At 38.2% G+C, this 23,828-nt stretch overlaps 3 protein-coding genes and 1 long non-coding RNA gene across 7 annotated transcripts in view; 3 read left to right on the plus strand and 1 right to left on the minus strand.

The window, feature by feature from the left end:
• The first annotated feature begins 709 nt into the window (after positions 1 to 709).
• Positions 710 to 4,262, plus strand: LOC141435617 (uncharacterized). Its single transcript, XM_074098359.1, has 4 exons — positions 710 to 810; positions 1,864 to 1,936; positions 2,620 to 2,892; positions 3,920 to 4,262. The coding sequence occupies exons 1-4, from the start codon at positions 784 to 786 to the stop codon at positions 4,042 to 4,044; spliced, it is 498 nt and encodes a 165-aa protein (XP_073954460.1). The 5' UTR covers positions 710 to 783; the 3' UTR covers positions 4,045 to 4,262.
• A 194-nt stretch (positions 4,263 to 4,456) lies between these two features.
• On the minus strand, positions 4,457 to 22,942 carry LOC141435629 (uncharacterized). Its single transcript, XR_012452202.1, has 3 exons — positions 21,648 to 22,942; positions 7,080 to 7,249; positions 4,457 to 4,590 (listed from the first exon to the last, which is right to left on the minus strand). It is a non-coding gene; the product is annotated as an uncharacterized lncRNA (long non-coding RNA).
• LOC141435616 (uncharacterized) overlaps positions 6,388 to 23,828 on the plus strand; it is a 281,017-nt gene continuing 263,576 nt past the window's right edge. The window contains exons 1-5 of one of the 3 annotated variants that reach the window (XM_074098356.1): positions 6,388 to 6,470; positions 7,351 to 7,420; positions 8,636 to 8,947; positions 9,232 to 9,374; positions 10,907 to 11,060. In XM_074098356.1, coding sequence (XP_073954457.1) covers positions 6,444 to 6,470; positions 7,351 to 7,420; positions 8,636 to 8,947; positions 9,232 to 9,347 — 525 coding nt within the window. In that variant the 5' untranslated portion in view covers positions 6,388 to 6,443 and the 3' untranslated portion in view covers positions 9,348 to 9,374; positions 10,907 to 11,060. Of the gene's footprint in view, positions 6,471 to 6,492; positions 6,588 to 7,350; positions 7,421 to 8,635; positions 8,948 to 9,231; positions 9,375 to 10,906; positions 11,061 to 23,828 lie in introns of those variants that run through there. The other 2 variants (XM_074098358.1, XM_074098357.1) reach the window with 2 other exon arrangements.
• On the plus strand, positions 14,204 to 21,041 carry LOC141435608 (uncharacterized). 2 transcript variants are annotated; one of them, XM_074098347.1, is made up of 4 exons: positions 14,204 to 14,249; positions 16,454 to 16,520; positions 16,885 to 18,408; positions 19,047 to 21,041. In XM_074098347.1, the coding sequence occupies exons 1-4, from the start codon at positions 14,223 to 14,225 to the stop codon at positions 19,190 to 19,192; spliced, it is 1,764 nt and encodes a 587-aa protein (XP_073954448.1). In that variant the 5' UTR covers positions 14,204 to 14,222; the 3' UTR covers positions 19,193 to 21,041. The 2 variants fall into 2 exon arrangements, with proteins under 2 accessions (XP_073954448.1, XP_073954449.1); XM_074098348.1 differs by having other exon boundaries at positions 16,885 to 17,444; positions 19,047 to 19,189.

Below are 23,828 nucleotides of genomic sequence, written 5' to 3' on the forward strand. Positions count from 1 at the left end.
TTCAATTCTCGTTTCGCCTCGTCTCGTCTCGCCGGGCCGTATAGTTAATACGGTGACTTGCAGATAGAAACATGCGTCGGATGACGTGACGTGGCGTCGCGTTTTAGTAGCATGTTTCCACTTTAACCCATGAAACCCTTCTTTACAATACTTTTCTCAAACATGACATGAAATATTGACGTTGTGTTACAAATAATAGGCCGAGAAGTATCGCGCTGCAGGCGCTGTGGCTCAGCTGCGTGCGCGCGGTTTCTCCAGCGGCCTGCAAAGATATTTCATACAACCTTGCAGGCCCCTGGCCGGCAATGCGACCGTCTTTTGTTTTAACGCGCGCTCTGCGACACGCACAGCAACACCACAGTATGCACAGCAGCACCGCCAGCAGCCAGCGCGACACGCGCGTACACATCACCGCGACCAGACTAGCGTCCCGCCAACTTCATTTCTTGTTTTTTTTTTTCGTGTAATGTTTGAAAAAAGCACTATACAAGCCTCGGCCGGAACCTGGGGTTGCCGGCCTCGCATTCCTATCCATGTCTATATCTGCTTGGCCGGCAACCCCCTACTTCCCGGCCTCTACAGTAATGTACTATTACTTCACAATTACAAAACTGAGTACGGTGCAAACATGTCGAAAATTTCATGCTTATTAATCTTTGTATTATTATACCGTTTAATTAAATCAATCAATGTGTTAAAAGGTCAATTAGTTCCACTTAAATTGGTTTCATATTACACACGATTTTGATATTCTCTCATTAACTTGGACCACTGTTGGACAAAATGCATCTCTTCAACTTGGCATGCATCGTAAGTTATTAATACGTAAATAAAAACTATTTTAATCCTTATTTGTTTTTTCAACTCCTATAATACTATTGGCCTACTATAGCACTGAGAAAAGATGGCCGTTGAGGCCGAAAGGTTCTCGAATGGAGACCGCGGATCGAAAAGCGCAGCGTAGGACGTCCACCAATGAGATGGACGGATGACCTGGTTCTTTAACCATATCGACTTTCCGCGGATTTACGATTGGTCGAGATGCAAGCCGCTTTCAACCGAAGCAACTGGAGGCTTATGGGGGAGGCCTTTGTCCAACAGTGGACGTCCTACAGCTAATTTGATGATGATGACTCCTACATTATTATCTGAACTTTACTTTCATGAACACTAATATAAAACCATACGTAACAAGGCCTTGGAGAAGTCCGTATCTTAATTTGATTGCTAGTTACGACATCTCTTGTCCGGGTGAGCGGTTGGTTCCAATGGAGTGCGGAAAGTTTCTCGATGAAGACTACGGTATAGATGTCGCTAGCGTCACTGCTTAAGTGGCTAAATAAGAAACAAACAAGCTGAGATATGAGGTGCATAGGGGAAATTCGTGTCTGTACCGTTGACCAGCAGTGGTGTAACGGTATAGCACGCGGTACGGAATACCGAGGACCTGGGTTCGATTCCCAGTGCTGGTCATATTTTTCTGGTTTTTCTGTGCATCTATATTTCAGTTTGTATTTTCAAATTAGGTTTTACGGGATGACCGTAAAAGTAAAAAATTGGAATTGAAATAAAAAATACAAAAAGATTCCAAAAAACCAATCTTAAATTCGCCTTTGTTCATGTATGTATCTCAACGGTTATGAATTGTGTTTCTATATTACAAGTACCTAAAAGAAAATGTCCGAAACCACTGAACTGCAGAAATTAACGTTGTTCTTATAAAACACTATTAAGTACGTATACACTGTCTTTTTGCTTTTATTAAATATTTCTATCTACGAAATCTTAGTGTCTGACTCACACTTGACCGGTTTTTTCGTCACTATAAACTTTATAATACACTAATAAATAATGTTGTTTCAGGCAGCGACTTTCATCATCACATTTTGTTTTGTCAGTGCTGATTATAATCAGGAATTCTATAAACAGATGCGAGGTACGTAATACGACATCTTTATCATAAATACGAAAAATTATATGCTTGCGTTTGTACCTCTTTATTGGTGAAACAGCTAAACAGATTTGGATGAAGTGTGGTGTGATAATAGCTACATTTGTGAATTACTACATTGCCGTGAGACTTAGCCGAAGTCGGAAAAAAGCTATAAAATATTCGTAATTACAAGCTTAATATCTATGTAGGTATGTACATATGTGCGGATTAAATCTTGCAAGTTGAATTTGACCCACTCCAGTGGTCGGTTTGACTTCAAATTTGGCATACTTACCTATGTAAATCTGGTAGTGACATCCTGGCATCTTGCAGGAGGGAACTCCTCAACGTTTAATGACATCGACTTGAAATTTGGTACGGCAATGTAGTTTGGATGACAATGCAACTACAGTTTACAAAAAGTACAGTCTTTACAAAAGAAGGAAAACATCGTGAGGAAACCTGCACAAACCTGCGAAGCAATTCAATGGTGTGTGTGAAGTTCCCAATCCGCACTGGGCCCGCGTGGGAACTATGGTCCAAGCCCTCTCATTCTGAGGGGAGGCCTGTGCCCTGCAGTGGGACATATATAGGCTGGGATGATGATGATGATGATGACAGTCTTTAAAAAAACTTGTATTAAAAATGAAATTTTTAACAAAAAACTATTTATGTGTTTGTTACAGTAAAGGCTAAAAACTGCGTGGAAGGGACAGCTATAGAGGTCAGCAATATGTGTTATGCGTGCATATGCGTTAGCGCTGGGGTTATAAAGTGCGATCCGTCGCAATGCCCTGTCGGCCCGCAAGCAAATGAAGAAGGCGGAAATGATGCAAACGAAGATGCACTACAATCTGAAGACCCCGAACCGGCAGTTGAAGAAGCAGACCCAGAGCCAGAACCGGCTGCGCAGGCTGATGAACCAGACGATAAAAGCAGCGTCTATAAACAACTACGAGGTAACAAGCATAATCATAGTAATATGCGGTAATGTAGACGTCAGTTCTTTTGGCAATACCTATAGAAGTAAGAATCAATCTTGACCCATTCGTTTACAATACAATAGGATATACCAATGACTCTTTATTGTACACTGCTACAGTTGGGGGAATGAGGGTTTCTCGACAAGCGAAGCATGGCTAGATGGTGTTATATCGTGAGGTCCGTTTGACGTTTCTGCCTTGCTTGCGATTGGCTCATTTAGATGTTTATCCAATCACAAGCGTGACAGAAATGTCAAACGTACCTCACGATACTAACGCCATCTAGCGATATTTCGCCTGTCCAAAAATTCTCATTGAAATTTATTTTTGTGTTGCAACAATATGGGTATCAAATGAAAGCTTATAATTAGCCTGTTGTAATATATAAACATGTACTACGTTGTAATATATACTTTTTTTTAATACTTTTAATCTACTTATAATTTTCAGAGAAATATCAAAAAAGAAAAACAAACAAAATATGAAACCTATGCTGACCGCCAAAAAACTGAAAAGAAATAAATCCTGAATCTAGAGTGGTTTAAGTACCTAATTTAAAGTTCAACAGTCAGGTCAGGACCCACTACCAAGTGTTTTAGTGCTGGCTACGATTTTGAATGAGTTCTGACTGTTTTATTTTTTAGTTTTTTGGCAGTTGGGTTTTTGATTTTTAATTTTTTTATTATCTATATTTATGTAAAGACTAGGGCTTCGCCCGCGTGGAATTCAGGTATCGCGCGCTGTTCCCTCAGGAACTCTGCATTTTTCCAGGATAATAGTAGCCTATGTCACTCTCTGGCCCATAAACTATCTCTATGCCAAGAATCTCTTCGATCCGTCGCTCAGTTTCGACGTGAAAGACGGACAAACGTACAAACATACAAACAAACACACACTCGCATTTATAATATGAGTATGGATGTCACGAAAAACTTCCGATTATTTCTTCACCATTGACAGCGAAGCAAGAAACGTATGTTTAATAATCAAAACGAGTTTTTAGATGATGCAACCGGCTGCACGCCAGGAGAGAAAATATCAAGATGCGGCGGAGTGCTTAACTGCGTGTGTGTAGTGCCGGGAGTGATGAGATGCAGAGGTCTCGACTGCTTGCCCATTGATGCATAATAGCGAATAAGTAAACCAACACCATCATCCCTTATTCAAATAAACAAAAAAAAATGCCTTTATTCTCTTTCTCTAATAAAATACAAAATATGACCTAAAACCTAAACCTGAACCCCTAATCCTCTACCTAAATTTATGGGAGGCTGACATAGTGTGTCTATGTAATTTTTGTACTGATTTGTGATTTCTGGTGTGCAATAAATAATATTCTCTTCCAACTATGCTTTAATTTCATCATAACCGCACTAAATACCCAGCACAAAGCGGGACTTTTCTGCTCTAAAGCAGAAAAATGTATGAAAATCTATTATTGCATTGTTTTAGATTTTTTTAATTGCACCACCAAAGAGGGAACACAAGTATTTTTGCTATAAAATTAGCCTGCATAGTGTAAAAAAATCTAGTGTTAGGTTGCTCTACCTGACGGTCTTATGAAATTTGACAGATTGCGTACAAAAATTGTTGCTACCAATCCTACCAAAACAGTAAGCGCCCATCCGAAATTTGACAGATCGCGGGTAAAAATATCTGCTACGGCTACTAACTCTGCAAAAAAAAAGTAAGAAATTTAAAAAAAAACAAATTTGCGGGGACATAATAAAGACTAAATCATTGGTTGTGAAACTTTTGGGAAGAGATATTAACATACAGCGACTCCCGGGACTTAATACCATTATCATCATCAGCCGGAAGAGCTGCAGCGGTGTGGCCGCTCCTTTATACCTATTGACTAAAATAAATCTGCTACATAGAACTTTCCGTCAGAAGAATTAATGACGTTGATATATCCGCTTACAAACTATTGAGCAGTAAGTACTCACCTGTTTTCCAATAATTCTGTAAAAAAAGCAATCAATGCCTGCATTCACATTCATTTTTTGTTTTGCAATTTGGCGAAATACTTCTTATGATAAAAATTAAATGTGTATATTCAGATTTTACAATAAATAAAAAAAACCGCTACTGAGTAAAGGCCTCTTCATTTTCACGCCCTTATGCCTGGTCCTGTGCCAGTCTCATCCACAATTTACCAGCCGACTGCTAGATGTCATCGAAATGTATAAAAATGAGGTACTGCAAATTTACTTATAAGAGCAGTTTAGTTCCCTAGTGGGCTCAGTGCGGATTGGTAACTTCAGTGAGCTACTTGTTTGTAGTTTATGAGTTCCTTCACGATGTTTCTCTTTCCACGTGGCAAATGTCAAATCATGTATACAGGAAGAGGGTAGCTCTAGCTTCCATGATGGATGGGCTTCCATGGTGCTCGGGGCAGTAATAATGGCGTCATGCTACTTCATTTACATTCAGAAAATGCCGCTACCCCTGGCGCTGCTGGCGATAATTCCCTAAGAACTGTTACGAGGGGCTACTGCGAAATTCTAAAATCGAAGTTCGTATCGTACTGTCCCTCTCACTCTCGTATTAAATAATATTAGCTTCAGCGGGAAGGCAAGATAAGATATGAAGTTCGAATTTTGCACTATAGGGCCTGCTGTAATAGGAATAGGCAGAAGTAAGTGAATGGTAATTTTAAATTTTGTTTGATTTTATTAACCCCCAACACAAAAAGGGGAGTGTTATAAGTTTGACTGCTATGTGTGTCTGTGCGTCTGTATGTCTGTGTGGCTGTGTGTCTGCCTGTGGCACCGTAGAACGTAGAACCGATTTGAATGCGTTTTTTTTAAATTTTGTTTTTGTTTATGATTTCAGCGTAGATTTTTTCTTTTTTTTATGTTAAGTTGACTGTTATTTTAATTTATATCTATATATTATTACTTATTGCATGTTGATTGTGTAATTGATTTATGTTGTTGCTATTGACTGATAATGTAATGTGTAGGTAACTGTAATTTGTTTTTTTTGTAATATAGGTTTTTTATCTTATTGTTTCAGTTAATTGTAAAAATAATAATAAAAATGATAATTAAAATTGTACTAACAGTTTTATTTGCTACTTATGCCGAAATACATATTTACGTTAATTCCATTCATTCAAATGTAATTTTGCACATAATATTTGAGGCCGGGTTTGAATCCACATCTGTGAACATTTGGAAAGTATCTGCGTGATGTTAAAAAGTTAGAGCCATTTTCTAGTCCATTTTTAAAGTCTTACACGAAAAACAAAAATGTTACCATCACACAAGTAACAAGTGTTACATGTGGTGTATGTCTGGTTTTTCTGTGCATCCATGTCTCAGTTTGTATTTTCGAAAAATGTTACCATCTATAAAATCACAAGTTAATTAACTTCGGGTTGTTCTCGTCAATGTTCAGGAAGATTGTATGATTAAAAAAATAGTATTTTAGAAGGCCCATTAGTTCTACTGTTATCATATAATTCGCAACATCCTTACAATATTCATTCGTCAAATTGAAAACATTGCAGTTAGATTAAGATGAATTCCATCAATTTAACTTTAATTGTAAGTTTGTGCTTTTTTTAAACACTCTTCGATTCATGATTTCGTTACTGTTTAGGTTGACTATATCCGTTTTTGTTCAGCCTTTGTTCGGTAGGGGAAAGACCTTAGTCTGTGGTGGTTAGTACTCCCTCCGTTTTAGTCTGATATCAGCTATTAACTAATTTTTTTTTTTATTTGACTGTATAGCAAACGAGCAAGTGGGTCTCCTGATGGTAATAGATCACCACCGCCCATAAACATCTGCAACACCAGGGGTATTGCAGATGCGTTGCCAACCTAGAGGCCTAAGATGGGATACCTCAAGTGCCAGTTATTTCACCGGCTGTCTTACTCTCCACGCTGAAACACAACAGTGCAAGGACTGCTGCTTCACGGCAAAACGAAATCAATTAGTTAACCGTTGTTGCTCAGGATGAACCGGCCTAAACACTACTCTAACCTTGTTTGAAGGCTGAACGTAATCAACTGGAAAAAAATTGCTTGGACAAATTTTGCGTGGCGCTGGCGTTCTGTGATTTGTACTGATTTCATCATCATCAGCTGGAAGACGTCCACTGTTGAACAAAGGCCTCCTTAGGACGCCTCAATGAACGACAGCTCGCTACTTACGACTTACGTCCACCGGTTGCCCCCAAATCTCGCAACTCAGTCCACTTAGTGGGAGAACTCTAAACGCTTCACCTTCGCGGTTGCCGTTCAAGAACCTTTCTCCCCAAACGGCTATCTATTCGTCGAGCCATGTACTGCGCAGTGTGTGTAATGAGATATTCTGTGCTCATCTGTGGATCGATAAAGAATATTTTGTTAGCTGGTACAGATGTTGTACATAAATGGCTTTGTATCATGACAAACAAAGATACATGTACGTCTCTGATTTCAGGTAGCCATTTTTGCACTTAGCTTTTTTTTCGCCAGTTGCGATGATGCTGATTATTACAAAAAAATGAAAGGTAAGTAATTTTTAATTTATGACAATATTATACATATTATTATTATTATATTTATGACTAATCATTATTTGATATTCAATAATAGGATTTGATTTTATGGTTTGACCTATCGCCTCTCAAGCAGAGGGTCGTGGGTTCAAACCCCGGCTCGCACCTCTGAGTTTTTCGAAATTCATGTGCGGAATTACATTTGAAATTTACCACGAGCTATGCGGTGAAGGAAAACATCGTGAGGAAACCTGCACAAACCTGCGAAGCAATTCAATGGTGCGTGTGAAGTTCCCAATCCGCACTGGGCCTGCGTGGGAACTATGGCCCAAGCCCTCTTGTTCTGAGAGGAGGCCTGTGCCCAGCAGTGGGACGTATATATTTGCTGAAAACAGGTGTAGGTAGGTACATAAATTACCTTAAAACTACTCCTATCTCCTCTTGCTACCGAAAAATAGCCTACAAAAAATTCTCTATAAGTAAATAGATTTTGACCATAACATGTCATATATTAATAATAATAAGTAAAATAAAATAATGTCAGCAAGTAAGTATAAAGTAGGTAGGTATGTCCATATAAAATAAGTCAAGGTAATTTAACAAATAAAAATTTAAATACTTTATAATTAGGTAGATCAAAATAAATTACATTGCCGGTGGCCGTGGCCTAGAGGTTTGACCTATCGCCTCTCAAGAAGAGGTTCATAGGTTCAAACCCCGGCCCGCACCTCTGAGTTTTTCGAAATTCAAGTGCGAAATTACATTTGAAATTACAAAGGAAAACATCTTGAGGAAACCTGTACACTGAAGTAATTCAATGGTATGTGTGAAGTTCCCAATCCGCACTGGGCCCTGGAAACTACTGCCCAAACCCTCTCATTCTGAGAGGAGGCCTGTGCCCAGCAGTAGGACGTAAATAGGCTGGGATTGATGGTAAATTACATTAAAATCAATCAATCAGGTCTACGTTTAGCATGTGCACAACGTTTGGCTGACTAGACCGTTGCGAGAGACATATTAGCCCACAGGCCTGACAAGAGAAGTCTGCGGATGTAGGTGCAGAACCGCCTTAGTGTCGTTTCAGTCGGTTGTCAGCAAGTGCCTTGAGCCAGGTTTCATCGCAATACTTGTGATCCTCCAATACACGTCTGCACCAATCAGTGCGTTTTCCGCCAGCTTTTCCTTGACTGGTCAATAAAAATAATGTCTGAAATGTTATTGTTACAGAGCTAGCTTTGAATTGTACGACGGGACCTAAATCTTGGAAAGACCCTGATTCACCTTGCAATATATGCACTTGCTTAGCTAATGGAGTTGTAGTTTGCACTCGAGTGAAATGTTACCCGATTCACAAACCTGACGAACCGGAACCAAATCTCGACAAATCTGACGAACTGGAACAAAATCTTGACAATCCTGACGAACTGGAAGAAAGTCTTGAACCTGTGCCAGAAGCAGAGCCAGAACCAGAAGTGGAGCCAGAAACAGAAGTATTAAACGATGACGCGAACGATGTCAGTGTTTATAAAAAGCTACGATGTAAGATCCTTTTAATTCGCCATGTTCTTTAGTGACTAGGTAATTAATTGTTGGTTTATACAGAATGATCAGTCGAAATGGGTCAGTATCAGTATGGAGAAATCATAAACTATGAGAGGTAACAAAATAATTTTCTTAGGAACCATGGCGTCGATTTTAGATTTAATAAAAATGGCATTTTTTTTAACCGACATACATAACCGAGAATTTAAAGTCGATGGCATTAAAAATGACATTAAGTTTACATTATAAATTACATTATTAACAAAAACTTATTTTTTCAGTTCATGCATCTGGTTGCATACCAGGCGCCAAGGTGCCGGCACTTACGTGTTATACGTGCTTGTGCATACTACCAGGGGTGATGAGATGCCATGGCGTTCCTGGCCGTCATTGCTAATTCCTGATGGACTCAAGGAGGAACGTCGTAAGTATCTAAATAAACTATTTTGGAATTTATTTTGACAATCTCTATACTCTGCGCATACCACCATAACAACATCAGTTCTCTTATTGTTCTCTTTATACCTATTTTGTCGTCATGACGGATAATGACCAGAGAGTGCGTCTATTACTACCTATAGAAATCATGACATATTTTATTAGTAACATAACAAAATAACTTGATATTTACATCGATAGTAACGATAGAGCTATATCAGATGGAAACCGGATGGCCAAGTGGTTAGAGAACCTGACTACGAAGCTTGAGGTCCCGGGTTCGATTCCCGGCCGGGGCAGATATTTGTATGAATAATACGAATGTTTGTTCTCGGGTCCTGGATGTTTAATATGTATTTAAGTAGGTATGTATTTGTCTATATAAGTATCCGTTGCCTAGTAGCCAGATGAAATTCGGTATACAGATAGTTTAGGTCCCGGAGAAGGACTGATAGGTAGTTTTTATCCCGTAAAATTGTATAGTTTCCGCGGGATAGCGATAAACGATTTCTGCGCGGACGGAGTCGCGGGTATAACGGATGGTAATATCATATTATTTCATTTATTTGACATATAATAGAATAGAATAGAAAATATTTATTTCGCAATTTATACAAAAACACAAAACAAAAAAAAAACATTAAGTAGTAGGTATTTGCAAAATCGCGAAGCGGTCTCAGCTCAGCATAGTGTTGGCCAACGCTGGTCTTCCGCTGTGACCGCTTGGCGACTTCACGGAAGGCGACATAAATTCACTAAAAATAAACAAAATAAAAAGGAACAAACAAAAAGCAACGAAAATTTAACTATCAAAAATAAAAATTCAAAACCAAATAAAAATAAAATAATGAAAATAAACAACACGAAACCAAACTAAAGACACGTTTAAATAAAATTTTAACAAAACAAAACAGTAAAGGTGCCGACACACAACCACGGCAGGGAGCTGAGTGAATACTGATATATTGAATAATGTTTTATTTACACCCATATAGTAAATCCTCAATTATGCGTTCAAAAACCATAGGTAAACCAGCATCACGACATTGGATTCTATTATGAACACGGCTGTATCGTAATGAGATTTGATACATCATTACAGCAGGGGGGGGGGTGGGGCGCGACCACGTGCAGCAGCAGGTCGTCGCGCGCGCAGCGGGCGCAGCTCGTGGGGCAGACATACCTACCTAGCTCTCATTAATGCAGGTCATTCTCAATGGTTCTTGAACACATGATAGAGGATTTAATATATGGATATAGATAAAATATTGTATGCAACTGTACGTAATTAGGCCTTAAAACACTCATGTGACCCTATTATAAACCCACACTCGTGTTTTAAGGACTCCTATTACGATACAGTTGCATAAAACTCTATTGCCAAGCAAGAAAGCAACATAAATACGATCTTATCCGACAAAATACGCTGGCAAAACATTACTCACTAGATCTGTACTTATGTTAGGGCACCGACTGTACTAGCTTCAGCAACTAATCTAAGTATTTCTTTTTTTTTAGTTTTGACTGCTGACTTTGACTGGACTATTAAGAAAGTAAAAGATCCTGAAGTTCTTTGAGGAAATATTAAATTATCCAATAATACATATTACATTTTAATTATTATGGACTAATATATATTTTTTTATAATAAATTACATTTCATGCAATTAAATTTGTCTTTCTACTTATATTATTCTTCCTACTTCTTACTTAAATATAAAAATTGTGAATACCAGCGCTGCGGCTTACCGCAGCACAATGCTGAGCCAGCGCCTGTTCTTCAGTGCATCACATGGCTTCTCATTTGTGTGTCTGATTTGTTTAATTGTTACTTAATTTATGTTTTTATTTGCTATCGTAAGTAGGTAAGTTAAGTGCTGAATTGTTAGTTTTATTACTCTTTAGTTACTAAGCCATGACTTTGTTTTGTATCTACTTAAATGTGTGTGTGTGTGTGTGTGTGTGTGTGTTTGTTACTCCTTCACGCTAAAACGGCTGGACGGATTTGGATAAAATTCGGTGTGTAGATAGCTGGGCATCTGGAATAACACATAGGCTACATTTTATCCCCATGTTCCCGCGGGATTGGGATAAAATTTCAAAATCTCAACCGCTGCATTTAGAGTCACGAAGTTTGGCATAGTCGTTTTTAATGCAATGTTGGAATCAGAATCAGAATCAGAATCGTTTATTTGCTAGAATACAGTATAAATGGTGTTACAGTCATCTTGTCCATTGTATCCAGCCTGCATTCAGGCGTGCAAATTATTAACATATTAGTCGATGAAGATCACTGTAATTTTTGGGAATTCCCGCGGGAATTAAGCAAAATCCCAGATTTTCGGTTCAACTGCTAAATCAAATGGCTTACGCGTGCGAAGCCGCGGATAAACACCAGTATGTAAATAAATAAATGTATAAGGATTGGTAGCTTAACAATAGATATAAACATTAAACTTACGTAAAAAAACGAAAGGATGCTGTAAAGGTTGGCGAATCATCATCATCATCAGACCGTCCACTGCTGAACAAAAGCCTCCCCTTAGAACGCCACAATGAACGACAATTCGCCACTTGCATCCACCGCACTTCGTTCTCACGATGTCGTCAGTCCACCTAGTGGGGCCTGCCAACGCTTCGTCTTCCCGTTCGCGGCCGCCACTCGAGAACTTTTCTCCCTCAACGATTATCTCAACTCAACGATTATGTTTGTTTGTTTGTTTGTTTGTTTATACTCTTTATTGTACAAAAAGGAAAAACAAAAAGGTTACATAAATAAAAGTTGTGTTAAGTACAAAGGCGGACTTATCCCTGCAGGGATCTCTGCCAGTCAACCTTTGAGTGGTAGAGGAGCAATCCAAAAAACAAGGATCGACAAATAGAGCAAAACATTTTAATAAATATAAATGCATATATAAACCTCAAATACCTAACTATATATAAAATAAAATACATAAATACACATATTTACATACAATACATAAATAATACAAGTATAAAGGATAATTACTTACTAAATAATCAAGGAACTAGTTTGAGCCACATCTTCTTCAATGTCTCTCTGAACGAGTATACGGAGGAAGATTGTCGGACGGTGATCGGCAACCGATTCCACAACCTAGCCGCATGCACAGAAAAGGATTTGGAGTAGATCTTGGATGAGGTTTTGGTTTATCGGTTGGCTAACTAAAATATAGTAATAGTCTCGTAATCCGCATACCGGAAATCCGAGCGTTGGTGGATTCTCCACAACTTGGACTGATGACCTGGTGACGGACGCAGAAGTCCAATGAATTCATCCGCCCCAGAACACAGGCCGTAATGCGTAACATTTCTGACGCTCGTGATCGTAATCAAGTGACAGTTATTGTTTAATCTCTCTCAGGTCATTGTAGCGTTGTTTGTGGAAAGCCTACGTCTTGTAGCGAACGACTTTCAGCTGAAGATTGATTGTATGTATGTAGATGATTTTATTGAGGACGGTTAAATGAACTATTACTTATAAAAAATTCCGTATATGTCGTTAACATCCTTCGACGGTGCAGATATAAAATAAATCATTTTGTTGACTTTACTGCATTTTAACACGTTGAGTGCGGCATTGATTTTGGTGGACTTCCCCCTGATGCGTTACGGGAAATATTTAGTCGTATCAAAGTTTACCGTGGTGCGTTACGGCTAGTATTTTCCCGTTCACGGTGTGTACTTTGAATGGCTGTAACTTTATGAAAAATCACTTTACAGACCTAATTTTTAGATACAAGTTAGATTATAAAGTATATTTTTAAAAACTGCCGTCGCCCCTGGCTAGAATTATAGTTTAGAAAATATGAACATTTTACGAAAACTTCAATTTACGGCCAGTTATTTCCCGTACCGCACTGAAAATAAAATATGTTAAGGATGTGGCAGTGTTGTATCAAAACAAATGTTAATAATCAACGAATATTTATTAAAATATACAAAATCAAAACAATCTTCTTCCGCTATCAGATATATCGTAGCAAATATGCTGCTAATAAATATATGAGCACGACTCTAATGCCTATTAGAGTGCATGCTCAGATATTTTTGAGCACTCTGCCATGTGCTGATATATTTGATAGCGACTGTACTAGCCTTCCAAATACGTAGCTTAGTCCACCACTTCTGCATAAGGATAGTATAATACAGGACTAAAGATATAAGAATTTAATCCTGACATATTGCTTCATTTTTCGTCGATAATATCAGAAATGTTGCACCTTCCCAGCGACAATTGAGACTGTTTGTCCGTTCACCTGGATGCGGTACGGGGTCACAAATACGGGAAAATAGTTCCCGTATCGCACCTGAAAACAAAACTGACACGGTGGTGCATTACAGGAACTATTTTCCCGTACGATGTTTCTTTACGATAAATTCAAAATAAAAGAGTTATTCACAAATCTGTACTTGTCTCTTTTCTACCTTCATAGGAACCTAGTTAATTCGTTCTTGCACCGACGGTGAGACCATTTTCACCGCCGCACCCAGCGAAAGTCGAATACGGGAAAATAGTACCCGTACCGCACCCAACGTGTTAAAACACGTGCAAGCGGTATATAACTTTGCATGGCGAAGTTATTTACCAAGGGAAGACTTTTGCCCCCAAAATCTCACTTAGAATAATTGATTTGCCGTGTTTAAACGTAATATAGGTTAAAATTTATATCAAATCATGTGAGTCTGATTATCGTATTAAAATTTAAATAGGTTATTATGGGACTATAGATTGATCCGTTTCGCCATGATATATATTATAAATAACACATTTGTTAAATGCCTTAGTTTATTTAGTGCTGTGGGTCAAAAGATGCCTCCCAATTGTTATATTGGTTTGGTGAGTACCTAATTAATTTACAATTAAAAAATATTACATATATTATTATTTTAATAGATTCAGTATAGATTTCTAACTTACTAACTTATCCTTCTTGCGAATGTATGTTTGTTTGTTGCCATTTCACGCTTAAAGTCCTTAACTGATAGAGTTTGTGTGTGAGTTTTTTTTGAGACCAGTTTTTATTCCAAATAAGTTTTTGCTAAAAATGACATTTTTAATACAAGTTGCAAACTATATTTTTTACCGTAGGCGACAGGCTAGCAACCGCCGGCCGCCGACTATTGTACCGTTTTTGTCAAACTCTAAACCTAAAATTGCTAAAAGTGTCTCCAAAGCGGTATCGTTTCGTGTGCTCTGCCTACCCCATTTGGGAATACAGGCGTGATGTTTGTGTGTGTGTGTTGTGTATATGTTTTGTTAGCTGTACGTGCATTGTCATCCAATTTACATTTCCGTATCAAATTTCAAGTCGATCCCATAAACCGTTGAGGAGTAGCGCCCTGCAGAGACGATCCTGCCAGGACCACCAGGACGTCACTGCCAGATTGTTGCATTGTCACCTTATTTACATAAGTACCTATGCCAAATTTCAAGTCAATTCGATCACTGGAAGTGGGTCAAATTTAACTTGCAAGATTTGTAAATTTAATACAGGGCAAGTTTAATAGAAGCTTGTAAAAACTGTTTAGTTCCCACGGGAATGCGACTGACGGCATATTCACAGAAAATGTCGCACACATCAATTCTTTGGCGTAGATATAGATTGAGACTCTGGGTAGGACTTAGGACGGTTTTTATCCCGCTCAATTATAAACATCCCGCGGGCGAGCGATAAATTAAGTCATGAAAGTCACGAGCATCAAAATTGAAACGTTTATTGTGCAAGTGCCGCAACATGTCTTTTACTTTTCATAATAGAAAGAGAGCATGAAAGAATAAATTTATTTGCTAAATTCGGCACAACAAGAAAAATAAATTACAACTAAAAAAATAAGAAAACCTACCGTAAACCTACTACTAGCGCTTTCGAAAAGCTTTCATGATGGATTGGTTTGAGACAGATTGAGACACCAAGAAGAACATAAGCTAGTTTTATTCTTGGATTTTTATAGTTTCCACAGGGATGCGGCGATAAACAAATTGTTCACATATAAACTCACAGGCCACATCTAGTTAACTTCATAGCAACTGGAGTATGAGCTAAGCGACAATTTGTTTTAATACTTCGGGGCTGTTTCACGTTTCACCCACCATCCATTAACTGACGGTCAAATGTGGTGCCGTCTCTATTTGTTTTGTTTGAATAGACGGAGATGGCATCACATTTAACCGTCATAACTGACGACACTAATCAATGGATGGTGAAACGGAGCCAAAATGGCAAAAACGGAACCCTTATAGTTTCGCCATGTCTGTCTGTCCGTCCGCGGCTTTGCTCAGGGACTATCAATGCTAGAAAGCTGTAATTTTGCACGAATACAGAAGTAAACTATGCCGACAAAACAGTACAACTAAAAATTCAAAAAAAAATTTTTTTTGGGTACCTCCCATAGACGTAAAGTGGGGGTGATTTTTTTTTTCTCATCCAACTCTATAGTGTGCGATATCGTTGGATGTGTCTTTTAAATCCATTAGGGGGTTGCTATAACGATTTTTCGATTCAGTGATTGGTTTGCGAAATATCAAACTTTAAAGTGCAAATTTTCATTAAAATCGAGCGCCCCCCTCCTCCAAAATCTAAACCGGTGAGTGGAAAAATTTGAAAAAAATCAGGATGGTAGTAAGTATATCAAACTTTCAAGGAAAACTATAACGGCTCAGTTTGCTTGAGAATTATTAGTAGTTTTTGAGTAAATAGCAGCCTAAGGTATAAAATATACCTAAACTTGGAAGATTCCGTATAAAATACGAAATCCTTAGAAAATTATTTTTACTTTTACTTAATTTTTCCGTGATGGCTACGGAACCCTATTTTGGGCGTGTCCGACACGCTCTTGGCCGGTTTTTGTTATAATCTATAGCCATATATTAAACTGTTCCTATTAATTGCAATGATTTGAATGACGGAGTTATTATTTCTTTCAATTTCCGAGGAAAGTTGTAAGGTAACCGCACCAGTGCTCGTCACTGATCCAATGGCTTTTTTTATTGGGCATTATTGTCTCGAGTACTCGGTGCTTAGACACAGATTTCTTTTACAGGCAATCATTTTAGCTATAATCACAATTACCAGTGGGGCCAACGAATCATGTTACAAGGAAATACGACGTAAGTACTTTGTTGTATGCAAGTTTAATTGATTTTTAGGGTTTCGAACCTCAAAAGGAAAAAACGGAACCCTTAACCGCAGGAAAGCGTGGAGTAAAGATGAAATTATTATGAAACACTTGAGTTTACTACCTCTCGAAGCAGTGAAATAATCAAACCTCGAAGTCAATATAATCAAAAGATAGAGTCATTAAAAATGTTGTTTTCATACAAATCGCCATAACAAAAAACCTAAAGGGTACTTCCAGTTTTCCTAGAATCGAACTTCGAACTGTTCAATTAAATTGTAATCTTTACATTATTCATTCCAATTAAGCAATTGAATTCAAAAATAGCAATTGAAACTAAATATAATCAATTCTAGGTGACGCGGCAGGGTGCGTGCCTGGTACTTTCAAAGATATGGACTGCAACCAGTGCGTCTGCATATTCCCCGGAACCTTGCTGTGCACAATACGACTGTGCGACAACGAACGAAGCACCACACCAGAACCACCAACAACAACTACGGAAAAACCCAGCACTACAACTACTGAAGAACCCACGACCACGACAACGGAGAAACCCACCACCTCAACTAGTGAAAAACCCACACCGACTACCACAGAACCCCCTCCCACATCATCTACCAAATCACCCACAACGACCACTGAAGAACCTACGTCAACTACTGGAGCACCACCCACCACTACTTCCGTAAAACCACCGACAACAACTGAATTTTTGCCACCATTCACAATTAAGAGCACTCTCATACCACCACACACCAAGCCAATACCAACAACGACGCCAACAACAACTCCGACAACGACCTCGACGGCAACTCCAACAACGACGCCGACAACAACTCCGACAACAGCGACTCCAACTACTACAACGTCGCTGACTACGACCACTCCTACAACAAAACCAGATACAACTACGGTAAACCCACCGACAACACCTGAAACTTTGCCGCCATTTACCGTTAAAAGCACTCCTATACCACCACACACCAAACCAACGCCAACAACCACACCAACAACAACTCCCACCACTACTACAACTCCGACTACAACGACACGGCCCACTACAACGCCTACAACAACCACTCCTACAACGACAAAAACCACAACTACGGTAAACCCACCGACAACAACTAAAATTTTGCCACCATTTACCATTAAAAGTACTCTTATACCACCACACACTAAAACCATACCAACAACTACACCAACAACAACACCGACAACAACGACACCAACTACTACAACTACTCCTACAACGACAGAAGCTACAACTACGGTTAACCCATCGACAACGACTGAAATTTTGCCACCACATACTGTCAAAAGCACTCTTATACCGCCACACACTAAACCAATCCCGACGACCACACCAACTACTATAACGACGACTACAACTACTCCTACAACGACAGAACTCACAACTACGGTACACCCACCGACAACAAAAGCACCGACAACAACAACACCAACAGCAACGACACCAACTACTACAACGCCAACTACAAAGACAGAACCCACAACTACGGTACACCTACCGACAACACCTGAAATTTTGCCACCATTTACCATCAAAAGTACTATAATACCGCCACACACCAAACCAATACCGACAATAACCCCGACAACAACAACAGCGACAGCAACAACGCCGACAACAATGACACCAACTACTACAATGCCAACAACGATTGAAATTTTACCACCACATACCATCAAAAGCACTCTTGTACCGCCACACACCAAACCAATGCCGACAACCACACCGACACCAACTCCGACAACAACAACTACTTTACCACCATTCATTGTTTCTAGCAGTATTTTATCACCACGCACTATAATCCCAGAAGAATCGGCTGAAAAAGGAGTGCGAAGTCCTGGTATGCCACATAAATTAAATTAAATTTTAAGGATATTTGCACAAGAAACATTTAACGGAACGTTTTTTGCACAAAAAAATTGTTATCCTTTTTTGTGCAAGTGATCCTGTATACTTTTAGTAGGATTTTAATTAGAGGAACAATTTATTTTAAGGAACCACGTATATATTATAGCTTTATGTATATAGGTAAGCAAGTATAGGTAGTATATTTGTATGTATATGCGTTTTGTATATTTTGTACGTATATGTATTTTTGAAAAAAAATAGTGTGTTTAAAAATAGTAAATAAGTGTGTTTGGGTGGAGTTTAAAAAAAACTGACATTTGACATCGATAATTAAAAATTATAAGTAGGTATGATTGGTTTTTTGGAGTCTTTTTGTATTTTTTATTTCAACTCAAAATTTGTTACTTTTTTTGTTTTTACTTTGTATTTTCGATATAAGTAGGCAGATTCCACCAACGTTACCTTGATGGGTAGTGCACTTTGTGCTTTGAGCGATCTTTTTGCTACAAAAAGCCTTTAAAAAATGTGCCGTTTCTTGAAAGGTTAGCCTGCAGCAGTCCCAATGGTATTGTAGGACACCACTGAACAAGTCAGGAGAACCGCGTTTTCATTTAAAACTTTTAATTTCAGCACATAGATGCAAGTCCGGAGAATCTGTGCACCACGAATGTATAGATTGTCATTGCACTCACGATCTGCTCTGGAGCTGTACCTACACTTGTGTACCGGCGCCTGTACTTTCCAGACGAAGTGGTCACCCCAGACGTTATGCCTAAGTGTATACCTAACTAACACTGCACTCAAGTATAATAATCATAAAAGATCGTAAAAGTTTACGAGTAAGGTCCTGTTTCACCACTCTGATTTGGGTTAGTAGATTACTACATATTAAATGATATTGTAACGGATAGCGTGCTCCGGAGAAGAAGGGCTACGAAATAGCCCGAAACAAGGCGAGCTAAACTCGGTTTAAGACGTGAGTTATCCGATACAATATCATTAGGTATCATTTCGTCTAAAAAGCAGCTGGTCTAAGTACCAACTGGTCTAAAAAGCAGCTGGTATAAGTAGCAAGTGGTCTAAGAAGCAACTGGTCTAAGTAGCAACTGGTCTAAAAAGCAGCTGGTAGTAACCTGTTTTTGTCGAAAACTTGAAAAAACACAGGTTAGGTTAGAGTTGCCTCAAGGCGCCGCGGAATAGGTCGATTTTGATACTTAGACAAGTTGCTACTTAGACCAGTTGTTTCTGAGACCACTTGCTACTTAGACCAATTGCTAATTTACTACGTAGACCAGCTGCTTTTTAGACGAAATGAACTAACCCGATTGATTTTTAATGACAGATATCTGTGATGCCGTCTCTGTCTATTGTGTTCATAAAACTCGCATTTGCACAAATAGACGAACAAATAAGACGTTAAGTAGACATCATGTCTCCTTTAAATTACTTTTTAACTGTCCAGTTAGAGAAGTGGTCAATCTTACATGTTGCGTTTTTGCAGTTTGTGCATTCGATCCTCAGTTTCATTTGCATGCACAAATTTTCACAATATACGAATGTTTGTGCACATGTGGGTGCCCCCTGTTACGTGTTTGTGATAGATTTTTTTCTGTATAACCTAACCAACAAAAGTTGGTAAACCCCCGACTTTATCACTTCAAAGCTCAATATCTCAATAACGGCTGAACCGATTTTGATGAAATATATCTAAGAACAATTGCTAGAAAACCTGATTTCAAATTTAAAAAAAAACCGTACTCAAATCGGTCCACCCATTCAAGAGCTACAGTGTCACAGACAAACACACAGACACACATAGCGTTCAAACTTATGACACCCCACTTTTTGCGTCGGGGATTTGTGTTGCCCATTCATTTTTGTTATTTGCCGCCACTCTCTTGTTCTAGGACTCACTTTCTAGACTATATCAATGAGGTATTCAAATTTTACACGCTTGATTCTTTTTCATTTACTTATATATTTCATCGCATTTTGCCATCATTTCATTTAGGTTCGTTCGTACTTTCCTTATGAATGAGGAGAGGATACATTGAGTACGGTTTATTCAAAAGGACCACGCGTATATCAACGAGAAATCTTTAAAAATATAGAGATTTTATTTCTACTGAAATCAATATTGAAAACCAATCAATTGATCTCCGTTAATTGAGCAACGTAGGGGTCCTGTATATAAGTACCTTTTGTAAAATTTCTATTTTGACTGTGGAAGTAAAGACGATGAAAATCTTTTGAAACATTATCAGGTTATTATACTATTATAACTATAGTATTATGTATTTTGTATACATGGCTGCATTTTAAGATACATAATGTGCTCGTCGTCTACCTTGAAATGCAACCATACCAACCAACCTGTAGCCTTGTAGATTGATATATAGAAGATCCATTGGTTTATATTTACATAAATGTACAAACATTGTAATTTATATTTTGATTCACTGTATATAACGTTATAGAATTATTACTGTAAAGTTAAATAAGTATTATAATATCTTAGTCTAGAGTTATACATGGTTACGTAAATAATTAATTATTAGTATACTCTATAAATTAATTGTAATATAATTTCTATGTGTTTTTGTAAAAACTATATTTGATACATAATATTTGTTTTATTATAATTATTTATCATCTATAATTCCCTGTTTTTTACTGTCATGTGCTTACCTACGGACTAGTGAGTACTTACTCCTAAAAATATTTATCTAATATCTACATTCATATCATAACTTTCCTAGAATACGTTCAGAGACGACAAGCAAAAAAACCTATAAACTAAACTTCTATCTGTGGTTGCATCTTAATGTTTACATTATTAAAGTATCGGCAAGCGACACTTTAATTACATTCAAATTTCGAACATCTTATATTCCAAATCGACTCAAGCCTAGATTGTTCATGATATTATAAATTAAAAAAAACCATAACTTTCACAGTCAGTCATTTGTTTCGAATTCGAAACGTTATATGCCTACAAATAAGAACCACTAACTCGAAAATGCAGGTATATCTGTACATATTGTAGAAAACTTATGATATGCATGTAGATAAAATTATATATGCGACTGTACATAATTAGGCATTATGTATCAGTCACATAAATAACTATTGATGTGGTTGTAAAGCATTTGGCCATGCGTAGGGAGGATGCAGAAACTTTCTCCAGCCAGTACGATTACAATTTTTTTTGCATGCCACGTGTCCACTTACCGTAAGTTGAGCCACTAGCTTGTTTGTAACACGCTACTTCACGAAAATAGTAAGGAGTCCCATTAATACCAACCAAAGTTTAAATTTGTTTAAAATCTTGTAGTTATTGTTATTTTATTATATGTAATCGGTTTTTATAACCTGCAGGGCTACTACGAAACTCGAAGCTCGAAGTTCGTATCGTACTGTCCCTATCGCTCTCGTATTAAATAGTATAAGTGTCAGAGGGACCGCCGACACCGAGAGGGAACGACGACACGAACTTCGAGTTTCGTAGTAGCCCTGCTGTTGTTTAAACTTATGACTCTGATTCGTTCCCAAATCACAGTTAGGTGCTAGTTTGCCATTTAATCATTTATCCGAAGCAAAACCGGAATCAATTTGCAAAAAGCGTTTGCAATCAACCCGTTATTCTAGCGATTGTAACTGCCGGAGAAAAGCAATCACAATAATTTTCCGCAGCAAAAAGTATTAATTTTCACTTTGAAAAGTATGGCGGACGTCAATAGCTGTAGATTTCTTTGATACCAGTGTTATACACTACGGCTTGTCAAATAGATGGTCTACGCAAAAGTCCAAAGCTGATCCACAATCAGCATAATGTCGCTGAAAAGCGCGCGTTCTTTGGTACCATCATGACTTCATACATACAGTTAAAAATATTATGATTATTCCGTCAAAAATATTAGAAACAGGTTTTTTTTATTTTGTCGGGCAAACATTAATGACAAAGATAAATTGCGTCAAAATCACGGGAGTTCGAGTTTGGGACATATTCGCGTCCGAGTACATAAATGGAGTAGGTAATAAGACGTGCGTGCGTGTGTGCATGCAATGCGAGTAAAGCCAGAGTTAAATGCTAGCAAGCTATAAAAAAATATCAACGTACAAACAAAGTCCGTTGCACACTCACGTTACTCAAATCAAACTTTTAGCAGCCGAATACAAAATTTGATTCACAACACAGCCTGAAATAAACTTTCCTCAACATTAAAACAATGCGAAGAAAAAACAAACAGCCCCAAATTGAATTGTATCAAAATTTCGGGACGCTGCTGTAATTTGATAAAGTCAGCAAAACAGCGCTTCAATTAAGGCTACATGTATAATTGGAGCGTATGTTAATTTTAATTAATGTCGTATTCTGTCGGAACATATCAGTGGCTGCCTGAAATATGGTAATGCCATTCGTTACTATCTGGTTTTATAAATCATGAAAATAATTTTCTACCAGTCTGAAGTCGGTGCCTCAGCACGAGCCAACAGGAGTGGACCTATAGTCGTCAACCTCACCAGCGCACTCACTATATTATTTAATCACTCCTGGTGGCTCGTGCTGAAGCACCGACTTCAGACTGATTGAAAATTATTTTCATGGTTTTTTGTAAAAGGTACAATTTTTTGTTATATAATTTTTTTCTTGCGCTTTTTAGTGTAAATAATCTCAGATAATAGTTTAATATCAACTGCTCGCCACCTTTTACGAAAGATTGCTTTTTCTGACGCAGAGACGTTCATTATTGAAGAGTCCTGGTGCTTCACCACCTATTATTTGCAGGTGGTAGGACCTTGTGCAAGGTCCGCCCGGATTGCTACCACCATCTTGCTCGCTAATCCTGCCGTGAAACAGCAGTGCTTGCACTGTTGTGTTTCAGCGTGGAGAGTAAGACAGCCGGTAAAATTACTGGCACTTGAGGTATCCCATCTTGGGCCTCTGGGTTGGCAACGCATCTGCAATCCCCTGGTGTTGCCGGTGTCTATGGGCGGTGGTGATCTCTTATCATCAGGAGACCCACTTGCTCGTTTGCCATCCAGTTGAATAAAAAAAATATATTAGATTCTATCATATGCATTACGAGGAGCATAAATTGCTTAGCAACTGTGTTAACGAGGTAGTTTTGGGCACAATTGACTAGTTTCTGAAACAATTGTTTACAAAACATCTAGCCAAATATATTGTGCAACTCGCCTAGGCAATAAATGTTGATTTTTAATAATTAATTATGTGATAAAGTGCCCTCCCCTACCTCCCCTACTGTTACACATGCTCGTTATTAGCATGCTAATAAGCACGCATGCTAGTACCGGCAGCACATCTACTGTTATACTTTCTAGTTCCTAGCACGAAAGTATGGTTCTATTGAGCAAATTCTACCTACTAGCATTATCTATTTATTTGTC

The sequence above is a fragment of the Choristoneura fumiferana genome, chromosome 15, assembly GCF_025370935.1.
Source record: "Choristoneura fumiferana chromosome 15, NRCan_CFum_1, whole genome shotgun sequence".
Taxonomy (NCBI): Eukaryota; Metazoa; Arthropoda; class Insecta; order Lepidoptera; family Tortricidae; genus Choristoneura; species Choristoneura fumiferana.

Excerpts from the sequence above, each read along its gene's own strand:
- LOC141435617 (XM_074098359.1), top strand. The coding sequence starts at position 784 with ATGCATCTCTTCAACTTGGCATGCATC. Across the intron at positions 1,937-2,619 it reads ATTCTATAAACAGATGCGAG|TAAAGGCTAAAAACTGCGTG; the intron begins GTACGTAATACG and ends TGTTTGTTACAG. Across the intron at positions 2,893-3,919 it reads CGTCTATAAACAACTACGAG|ATGATGCAACCGGCTGCACG; the intron begins GTAACAAGCATA and ends ACGAGTTTTTAG.
- LOC141435608 (XM_074098347.1), top strand. The coding sequence starts at position 14,223 with ATGCCTCCCAATTGTTATATTGGTTTG. Across the intron at positions 14,250-16,453 it reads CCAATTGTTATATTGGTTTG|GCAATCATTTTAGCTATAAT; the intron begins GTGAGTACCTAA and ends TTTCTTTTACAG. Across the intron at positions 18,409-19,046 it reads AAAAGGAGTGCGAAGTCCTG|CACATAGATGCAAGTCCGGA; the intron begins GTATGCCACATA and ends TTTTAATTTCAG.